Below are 11,295 nucleotides of genomic sequence, written 5' to 3'. Positions count from 1 at the left end.
CACCACTGCACTCCAGCCTGGGCAACAGAACAAGACTCTGTCTCAAAAAAAAAAAAAAAAAAAAAAAAAAGAAATCATCAAAGCTTTCAAGATGGTATTTATAGGAAATTTTAGTCAGCTTTAAGGACAAGTTCTAGGCTAACAACTCACTAACTTGCAAGCACATGAAAAATACGCAGAAGATTGGTGAAGTTTTATAAGTACTCACTCAGTCTTCTCCCCGGGAGATACAGAGAGCAGACAAAATAAACCAGCTTTTGTCCCTGACCTGCACAAAGTGATGCTTACACTGGAAACTAAGCTAAGTTCCTCTGGCAAACTTTCTTCTCTAACAATTTAAAAGGCTTTTCAACTAGAGAAATATGTCAGCTTTCCTCTGTCAGACCTTCTGGTTCCAAATGACCCCCTCCAGACAAAACTGAACTCACTGACACACCTTAAAGGAAGTCTGATAGGTGGTTATTAGGCTAAGGCTCTACGTCTAAGACCCAAATATGGCTTAATTCTTTCTTTTTTACAACCCTGTCTCCATCTCTTCTCACGTCCCAGAAGAATTAACAGACTGTTCCGCAAGCCTGGAAGTAGACATCCAGACATCTCTTTGATTCTCGGGGCTAGTCTGACTCTTTTCATAGAAATATGTTTGAAATCATCAACATGTTATTTCTCAAGACTCGACATCTGAAGGCTTAAAAATCTCACCAATTTCCAGCGTAATATCTTGATCCACTCATCAGCTTCTACTCCGGTCTTTGCACAGAGATAAAATGTCCTGAATGGAAATACCAAACTAATAGGACAAAAGAAAGAACATAAGATATTGCAGATCATTAGCTATATATATATATATTAGTTGAACACTAATTAGAGTATTGCAAGGGAAAAAAGAATTGATAAAGGATCCAGGTAAGTACCTTGAAGTGTTGGTATATATGCACCTATTCCTGCCAGCAAACTGCAGAAATGTTAAGGAAGTTGTAGATTCATATTATTATTCCAAGTCAGATGTATATACGCGAATAAAACTTTGAAGAAGAAAGAAACATGTTCAGGACACCCCTAGATCCTTTTCTAGTTCATGTCTTAGGTTAACTCTAATACTTATGTGTTTATTCAGCTGATCTCTCAAAGATCTCTCAAAAACTTGTGCTATGATCCAAAGAATAAGCAAGACAGAGAAGTTTGCTAAAAAGAACTCATTTGTGTTAGCTTGCTTCAATGAGGATACCTCTGCCTTCTGTGGTTGTAGGCAATTTCAACTATTGGGACAATAAAAAGAGACAATAAAACTCAATTAGTTATTTCTCCCATCTCTGGCCAAGAGTCAGTCTCTGCTGCAGGGAGTAAGAACTTTCCCACTGGAACAAAATACTTTTCCTAGATGTATAGTAATTTTTCATTTGACTGTGTCTGATTACCTAGTTAAAATTATGTAAGCGATAAGGTCAGCCCTAAATTACATACTGAACATACTTCCTGTACTTACAGTTGAGATGCAAAAATACCAAAAATCTTTTTTCTTTTTGTGAAAAAGCCTTCAGAAGGGTTTCTATATCTTAAAGCCTAAGCAGTATATTTTGTTGATACCAGCAATTAAAGTTGAATAGGTAAGAGGTAAGTCCCTGTGCATAGAAGTTTGTAATACCTTGATGTGAGGTCTAGTGGAGGGCGAGTGGACAGTGGTGGAGAGGGAGTGATACAGTGCATATACTCGAAAACTGGTTTCTGACATTGTCATTGTTTGGTACTCCCTATGGGAGACATTATTAACTGTCTATTAATAGAGATAATTATCCCTTTCTCTTGCTAACAGAACCCCAGCAATAAATCCTAATTTGTTTAAGCCAATTATGATCAGCTGCTGGGGATGGCCATGGCACCCAGTCTCACAGGGGAGTTTCTGGAGAAACATTGGTTTTCCTGATAAAAAGGGACAGACATGGATGATATCATCCCTACATCTGTCTTTGTACTTTGTTGAAAACATGAGACCTACAGGTGTAGTAGACACTCAAATCCTGAAGTAGCCAGCATAAGAAAAGGCCAGGAGAACAGTAGAGACCCTGGACCTGGTCTTGTCACCACAGCTGCTTGCCTCCTGATTTTTGGATATATGCGAAAAATAAAGGTCTGCTAGCTCACAGGGCATGTCTACGCACATTTTAAAAAGACACCCATTCTCAGTTGATATTATAGAATTAACATTAATTTCCTCAGGTGTAAAATGATATTGTAGTCCCATATGTGATATTTTATTCTTAGGAGACACATACTAAAGTCTTTAGGAATAAAGTACCATGATGTCTGCAACTTACTTTCAATTGGTTCAGGAAAAAAAAAAAAAAGTAGATAGACTAGGATAAAGCAAATATGGTAAGATATATTAATAACTGCTATGGAGGGTATATAAACATATGTCTTTCAACTTGTGTATGCTTGAAAAACTTTAAAATAAAAGGTAGTGGGAAATAAGACATTCCTTTATCAAGACTCTTCTCTCAGTTAGAACATTTTTATAACATACTGATTACGTTAGAACAAAATATTTTTGTGCCATCTGCCAGAAATTGTCAAAACAATACAAGTCACCTATCATTAGAGTCAACAAAGTTATAAATAAAATGAGAGAGAAAACCTCAAAGAAATTAAATTGTCTAAGATGTGAATGGCATCCTCTACGTGAGTCATACTTCTCCAGCACACAACGTAAGCTGAGCTGACCTGCCTGTTTGTTTAAGCTACTTTAAATGAGGTGTTATGTCACGCTCAGCTGAAAACACTCCTTACATGTAGGCATGCCCCTCAGATCTAAACTTTGTAGGCATTAAGATATACAGCTTTCTATTCCTTAGCCAAAATAAGTGTCTGGCAAGAAGACATTAAAAAACGTTTTCTTTATAAAATAACTTACCAAAAACAGTTTACCCTTTCTTGTGAATAATCAAATTGTACAGCTGAACATTCTGTTAGGTCAAGGATTCGAATTGGTTCTGGTGACTAAATAAAATAAAAAGCAACATACGTCATCATTAAAAAAAAAAACAGACAAATCTGTCCCTCAGTTATTCCTCTGACAAGTCTTCCATTATGTGCAATTGTCAAATTTCCTTTCACTAACAGGACTGACAATAGAAAAGCCCTACCAAGGGAAGTCCTTGGTTTTGGAATGAGCCTTTCATAAAACTGGGCATTAAGAGACTACCTTCATCAATTTACTGATGAAGATAGATTTTAACACATGGAAGAGGGGCATACTTTTCTCTCATTTTTTAAAACTTCTACTTTCTTAGAAATGTTATATAAGAAAAGTGAGAAAAAATAATTTTAAATTGGCTTAATGAAATGGGCATGGGAAATAGAGAAACTGTATTTTTAATAAAGGGACAAATTGCTGCAGACAGACAGTTAATAAATTGTGGCAAGAGAATAATTACATTGCCCTAAACAGAGGGAATTATGTGCCCTGGGGAGCTATAGTTTAGCCAATCCAAGACAGCAATTTCTGGGATATACATCTCATCTTTGCAAAATAACTCTGCTCATTTCAGGAATCAAGAATTCATAACTCCAATCATTTATTAGGTGTTTCAGGTGGATATAAAAATAATTTCAGAGATTTTAAAGACATAAGTTTCTTTCATCTAGATAATTGATTTTTAAAGGAAAAATATATTATCACGTTTCTCACCATCTGGTCTTTGAAGTATTTCAGTTCATTCCTGTGCAGAGTAAACCATCTTGTTTTCCAGGTCTGAGAAAAACACACACACATACAAACACACACACACAAAGTTTTGAATACAGGAATGTAATATTTGAACCAGATGATTTACTTTCATTTTAAAAGTACCTAAAAAATTAAATACTATAACCCTGAAAAAATTCTTGTGTGTCATTTCTGAGAAAAAAGTTTCAAAATATCTATAAAAATTAAAATAATTTCATGCATTAAGCTCATAATGAAGGCAGATATATCATAAGTATATTTTTAAATGCAAAAAGAATGTCTATCGTAAATATTCAATGTGATTTATAACAAAAATGAAGGCAGATATATCATTAGTATATTTTTAAATACAAAAAGAATTAGTCTATCATAAATATTCAATGTGACTTATAACAAACCACTACAATTTCCATTTTATTAACTCTATAATAAAAATAAATATTGTTCTTTGAGTACCTAATATGGACGATATACTATCGTTGGAGGCTTTATATATTATATCCAATCCTCACAAAACAATGCCAGTATTATTATTCTTGTCTTACAAATAACAAAACTGAGGTTTAGGAACCCTGACTCACGTGACATTCTAAACCTTGCCTAAGAACTCCAAGGTATCAGTGGTAAAAACCGTCATTGCCTGCTGTTACCTTCTTATATACAAACAGCATCCTACTCTACCCTGGGTGGCAATGTGCCCAGTTAAAAGAAGTAACAGAGGATTTAAACATAAGTATGCTATGAATATGAATACTCTCTGTCCTCAGGGAGCATTCGATCTAGAAGGGACACAAATAATGAAATTATTTAGGCTAATTCCAAGCACGCCAGTGTCTGTGAGAGGTTAAATACTGTGACTCCTAAAACAAGAAGGAGCAGACACATTCCATGAAGGTCTTCTTGGCACATTGAGATGAAACAAAGGAATTCTAAAGGTACAGTCTCATAAATGGGGAAGATTTGGATACTCTGAACTTGTAAGAACTAAATTGTGTTTTTCTTTGGATTTTATAACATAGTTCCAGTAGCATCAGTGATGTTTTTGGCCTATCTTTAAGGAAACATTTTATACAATTTTGACTTCTTCCTTGTTTTAGAAAAAGAAGGAAAGATGTTCTAGAGTTAACTTGCTATCTTCATCCTCAATCATTCCATTCAGAGGACTATGTTTTATTGACTTTTAACTACAGGCTACACCTATGCAGGGCTTTGTCAAAAAATAGTCAAGTCATTTTCCAGAATTTTGACTAATAAGCCATAAAAATGAACTCTTGAGTCAGGTAAATATTACAAGTGGGTTAAAATAAGCAGGCAATTATGCTTCCAAGAAAAACTAACAAGATGAGACTTGAGTCTACATGACGTGTTCTCTTTTTCTGTGGCTGGCATGAGCAAAACCACACTTCCTTACCTTGACCAGGCCTCCCTGTTTGGTGAGGTAACCTTCTTTGGTGCCCAGCTGAAAAAGAAAAGCACTGAGTGAACCCCAGAACTGTCACAACAAGACGTTTGTCCTTCCTTTCCTATCCTATTTTTAAATGAAGAATGTTTGCCTTTGATCTTTAAATTACTGTCTATCATTTTTCACCTAGGCACTTGAAAAGCTTCCATGTGCTGTGAGAGATTGTTTTCAGACTGGATCCACTGGCGTCATTCTGTAGCTACTAACTCCAGTTAGCAATTTGCAAACAATAAACCACATCGTTTCACTTACAAAAGTCTGTGTTTGTCAAAGTGTGTCATGTGAAATCCAGCTGTTTGGATTGTTACAGGGTTATTAGCACATAAACACGCACACATCTACTGTCAATACGTTTGGGAGAGCGGATTAACAAAACTAAAAGGATGTTTTTACTTCAGGGCTTCCCAGAGTCTGTATTATGTTAATATACTTTGTAAATTTTTAAGAGGGAACCTTAGAAATAGCATTTTTACCATTTATTTTATCACATAATCCTCCTCCCCACCCCCACACTCTCTTGAGATCCATGTTCCAAGAAACAGACTGTCAGGAGGAGTGTAGATTTATTTACACGTGATTTATCCAAAATGAATCTGAAATAAGAATGAACCAGTTCTTTTAACTCATGTTGTCATTAATTCAAATGTAAAAATAATAGCACACACTTACCTAGCACCTATGAAATATAAGGAAGGCTGGAGAATTGTGTGAACAGAAATTTGCATAAGAAAAGTAGCCTAACATCAAGAAATTTATCATTTCATAAATTCCAGAAGAAATTCAATTTGTGGTAGAATATTTTGTTCAAATGTGATGTTATCATGTGTCTTAGTAAGAAACAAAATTAACAAAAATTGGGAAGTGATTTGGTTGACAACAAGGTTCTTTCTATGGTAATTTCCAGAATATTTTTTTCTGAGGTGAATTTTCCCAACCAAATAAAAAGAGGAACAACCATCTCTACCACATTAAAAAGAGTTAAAGCAGGAAATAAGCAAACACTTCTTTTAAAATCTTATGATGTAAAAGTAAGGATAAACTACCCAAATGTTCACTTAAATAATATTAATCAATATTAGTGAATTTGATATCTCATAATCGGTGTGATTTATTTTGACATTAAATAAATTGAATCGACTCAATTGAGTTTAGGTGTTATAGCAATGACAAAAAGTAATTATTTTGGGCTGTTGCAGGTTAAAATCTGTAGAGGCAAAATAACTAGGAGTAAATTGTTATATAAAAGATCCTGATAGAATTATTTACTAAAATCAAGCTAGGGAATAATCCTATCTTACCTCCACCCAAACAATATACTATAAGTGTAGTATTTTTCTAAGGTTTTGATAGGTAAGTAGAAGGCTGCATGGGAAAGCAATGAGACTATTAATTTTATTCAGAGTCTCAAGATGTAAGAAAGTAAATAATTACAGAGCACATTTATCTTTAAAAATCTATGATCTGTAGTAGAAAAGCTCTTTGTAAGAGCCCCCATTGGGGTACCATCTAAATGTTCAAAAACAAAGGACTGTCCTTCCTGACATCCTACCTACCTACTTGCCTACCAGCCTTAAATGATGTCAGAAGCCAACAGGTCAGGTGAAGCAAGGCAGGCATCGATGTGTGAGTGGAGGGCTTTCAAGCACCTTAGTACCGGGTGGTGGAGCCCAAGCAGGGCACAGGGAGCCTCTGTGTGGACAATGGCAGTGACGGTGGCAGCAGCAGCTGTGTGCGAGGCATTGAAGCCTGGCAGGGTGTGGAGGGCTTCTGCATGAAGGGGTGGAGGAGGCAGCTACTGCACAGTTTCAGAGCTGAGTTGGGCTAGGTGGGCATCTGTAGTGAGGGTGGGAGCAGCAGTGGCCCGGAACTGGTTACTGAAGCATGACTGGGTGACTGGAGTGTCGGGGTGGGGGCTGGATAGCAGAAACAACAATAGGAGATTGCTTATATTCAACTGATCATCACATGAGTAAATGTACTGAGGATAAGATCCATATTTTCTCACTGTGGGAGAAGGGAAAACACTAGAATGAAATTTGTGGTATTGGAAGTATTGTTGTGAACTCATGGATGGATGAATGAATGAATCGATAAATACAGATGTAAAAGTATGTATGTGTACATATGTATATACATACATATTTTCCCAGCTCTGCTCACTGAGTGGGCTGGGAGAGTGACATCCTGATAACAATAAGCACATAGTACCTAGATGTCAATTTCTAAAGTACTATTCCGTGGAAAAAGAGCAGAGTTTCTTGGAGAGATAGCTGGTTCTAGAGCTGGGTACAAAGAAAAAACAAGATAAGTCCGGATCATCTTGCTATTCAGAAAGTAAGGAAGTTCTTAAAAGAATTTTGAGGCCAGGCCAGGCACGGAGGCTCACAACTATAATCCCAGCACTTTGGGAGGCCGAAGCATGACGATTGCTTGAGCCCAGGAGTTCGATACCAGCCTGGATAAAATGGTGAAACCTTGACTCTACAAAAAACAAAAAACAAAAAAAAAAAGAAAGAAAATACAAATATTAGCCGGGAGTGGTGGTGCACAACTGTAGTCCCTACTACTCAGGAGGCTGAGGAGGGAGAATCACCTGAACCCAGGAGGTCGAGGCTTCATGAGCCGTGATCACACCACTGCACTCCAGCCTGGGAGACAGAGTGACAGAGTGACACACTGTCTCCAAAAAAAAAAAAAAAAAATTATTTTTGAGGTCGTATGAACACAGACACCACTTGAAAGGGCTCTTTCCCTGACTGGCCAAATCAGGGAAATTTTGAAGGATCAAAATAAATAATGATAGTCATGATTATAACCATTTGATATAAAAATGATTGAAAATTTTGAACAATAAAAAGCTTTTCCTTACAGTAGAATGACAACCAATGACTGTAAAAAGGAATAAGAGAGTCACCATTTGGTGACAATCATAGTAATGATTAAAACAGCCAAGAAACATCAGTAAATGTGAAAATTGGCAAGTAAAAATTTAATAAGTAACAGAATATTCTTATAGTCTCAAATAACCTCACCCCAAATATTTTTTAATAACAAAGGGAATATGGTGACTTCAGAGTGAAGAAACCTGGCAGACACCACTTAAGTAATCAAACACACCATAATGCGACAGATTGCAATTGTGTTCCATCTGAGAAGATGCAGTGAGAAGTGCAAACACAGCTTCACTTTTGTGGTATTTGTACTCAACATGAAAAAACCTGTATCTAATCATGATTCAATATCATATAAACCAAAGTTGGGAAACAATTTACAAAATAACTGGCCTTTAAGTTTCAGATGTGTCAAAGTCAGGAAATTAAGGAAAAACTGAGGAAGTGTTCCAAAGTGAAGAATATTCCAGAGACAGGACAGATAAGTGCAACTTGTGCTTGAGGACTGGATCCTTTTACTCTGAAGGACCTTACTGAGGAAACTAGTGAAGCTTGAATGAGATCTGTGGATGAAACAGTGGCACAGCCTCAATGTTGATTTTCTAGTTTGAAAGGCTCTATGTGGTCACGTAGGCAATTGCCCTTATTTTTGGAAACACACACTGAAATATTCAGGGTGATGGGGCATCATGTAGGCAATTTACTCTCAAATGGTTTGGGGAAAACCAAGTTCTGTGTACTATTCTAGCAATTATTCTGTAACTTTGACATTATTTCAAATAAAAAAGCATGTTAAAACATAATAGCGGATTAACTGAATAAATTTATATACTCAAATAATGGAAAATTACGGAATTTGTTTAATGGTGTTTTAGAAAACTAAGTAATTACTTGAAAAACATTTTAAATATATAGTTAATTAAACAAGAATATTACAAATCTACAATGAAGAGCTCATTATTTTATGTGTGTGTGTGTGTGTGTGTGTTTATATGTATATATATGCATTTTTTTTTCCAAGTGAAAGACTGAAAGGATAAACAACAAAATGCTAAACCTGAGAAGAGTTTCAAAAACAAAATACTGGAAAAGAGCAACATGCAAGGAAAGTGTCCAAGAAGAGGAACCATAAAATGTGTCAAAGATTACAGAATAAAGAGAGAAAGATGTTGCCAAAGCTAAGGAAACAGAATTTTTAGAAGGAGGGAGTTGTTAAAAATGTCAAATACCACAAAAGGGAAGCTAAGGAAACTAACATTTTAGATAGGACATATTATGTCAGGAACTTGAACTATATTAATCTCAATCTCTACCAAGCCAACTAACTGGTAGTTCACATTTAACATGTCCAGAATAGAGCTCTTCTTTCTCATCCCCTCAACCCACCCCTCCTGTAGAGTTAGCCTTCTAAGTAAATAGCAGGGCTTCTCTGCCATGACTCTGCTACTCTTTCTTTCATGTATCACATTCAATCCATCTGCAAGAATTTTTTTTAAACAAGCTCAGAAGGTAAAGAATTTTCACGTTATGTACAAAAGGTACTACTGAGATTTTGGGCAAGATAATTCTCTACCACTCTTAGAAGAGTAGTTAGCCCCTGATCACTGTTGGGAAATAATTCTCCTCGGGTCTCTTGTCAAGTTTCCAAATGTCTTATGAGCAAGGCATTAACAGTTCTTTGTTGCAGACTGATATTTAAAGTATGCATATACAAGCAACTTTGGAATAGAGAAATATTTCCCTTCAGAGCAAAAGACATGTCTACTGATCATTAGAAAAGATTTGGGTTCCTGAGGCTCAGGGTTCCTCTCCTGTAGGGCAACCCACTGTGGATATCACCTGGCCCTTTCAATGTTGCCCTTTGGGAACTTCGGCTCAGCACAGGGAACTAGCACAAATACTGATATCCTGGCTGTTGCTCTTCCTGTGAATAGCAAGCTATTTTTCAACTCTTACCTAGAAGTCGTGTGTCATCCATCAGCATCCATGAAACTGCAGCAGGCCAACTTGTTAGCTTGCAAGCAGAGTAAAGTCAGACTCTTCATGGCTCTTGACACTCACTCATGATAGTAGTGCCGCAAAGCATTGCACCAACAGAAACACTCATATTTTTAAATGCTCAGCTGGGAGGTGCTGCTCTTTGAAAACTCCATTACCTTATGTGATCTGATCCCTCATTACCTCAATAATCTCACCTTCTACAACTTTTCCTCTAGCTCACTTCATCCCATAATTCTACCTTTCTAGCCTTTGAGGCACCTCAATTTTGTTCCCACTCCAGGGCTTTTGTACTGTTTCCTCTGCCTGCAGCACTCTTTCCACATCTTGACGTGAGTCACTCCTTCCCTTCAGTGAAGTCTCTTACCAATGGTTCCTCCTCACAGAGGCCTCCCCTGCTTCCCTCTTCTCCCCTTATCCTACTTTTCTTTTCATGACGTATTACTGTCTGGTATTAGATTACTGCATTGATTATTGTCTGTGATCTTTACTGGAATGTGAGCTCAGTGAGGGGAGGAGGACCTTTGTCAAAATCACTGCCAAACTCCCAGTGCTTAAAACAGTTCTGAGTGTATTGGAAGCACTTTTAAAAAAAAAGTTTGTTTAATAAATGAATTAATTAAATTTAATCCTATCATGGGAACTCAATGTTATGCTGTTTATAAGACATAAATAGCAATTTCCCCAAATGCAGTTACTAAAAGATGTTAAACAGTTTTACACAGTCATCTGCATTTCTGGGCAGTGGGGCATCTTTCACTTTTGCTTCAAACAAGAAGTTCTTTTAATTCTCTTCCTCCACTGCTAGACCTTGAGCAAGAACTACATCCCAAAAAGAAAATGCAGAAGTTTGAAAACCCTCAGGGCTTTCAGGCTGGAGATGGAGGTGCAGCATCATGCAGCCATTTGGGGTAGCAAATGAAGGCTTAGAACTTGTGTTCAATAAGGGACAAGAGCATTCTGATCAGACCAGAACTCTTTCCCCAGCAGCTATACTGGTCCAGTCACCAATGATTCCCCAATGAGAAGTAGTGAGAAACATTTCAGATCCTCTAGGAAACCTTTACAGTTTTTTTGCCCATAGTGATGTACAATCAACTTCATAAGCTTGTCATTATATAGTGTGAGTTCAAGTCATTGTCAACCAATCACTCACCACTATTTTAAAAACTCCATTTTATAAGAGGTGAATCCATCTGATAGCTGGAGTGAGCAAA

At 36.7% G+C, this 11,295-nt stretch overlaps 1 protein-coding gene across 2 annotated transcripts in view; it reads right to left on the bottom strand.

The window, feature by feature from the left end:
• The window catches only part of DAPP1 (dual adaptor of phosphotyrosine and 3-phosphoinositides 1), a 55,610-nt gene that overhangs the window by 3,347 nt on the left and 40,968 nt on the right, over positions 1–11,295 (bottom strand). The window contains exons 5-9 of one of the 2 annotated variants that reach the window (XM_030819167.1): positions 5,139–5,186; positions 3,689–3,751; positions 2,912–2,997; positions 703–790; positions 209–268 (exon numbers count right to left, since the gene is read on the bottom strand). In XM_030819167.1, the coding sequence (XP_030675027.1) occupies positions 209–268; positions 703–790; positions 2,912–2,997; positions 3,689–3,751; positions 5,139–5,186 (345 nt within the window). The remainder of the gene's footprint in view (positions 1–208; positions 269–702; positions 791–2,911; positions 2,998–3,688; positions 3,752–5,138; positions 5,187–11,295) is intronic. The other variant, XM_030819166.1, reaches the window with a different exon arrangement.

The sequence above is a fragment of the Nomascus leucogenys genome, chromosome 9 (genome assembly GCF_006542625.1).
Source record: "Nomascus leucogenys isolate Asia chromosome 9, Asia_NLE_v1, whole genome shotgun sequence".
Classification (NCBI taxonomy): Eukaryota; Metazoa; Chordata; class Mammalia; order Primates; family Hylobatidae; genus Nomascus; species Nomascus leucogenys.
Note: the sequence above shows the minus strand (reverse complement) of the source record. Positions and strands in the feature narration are given on the sequence as shown.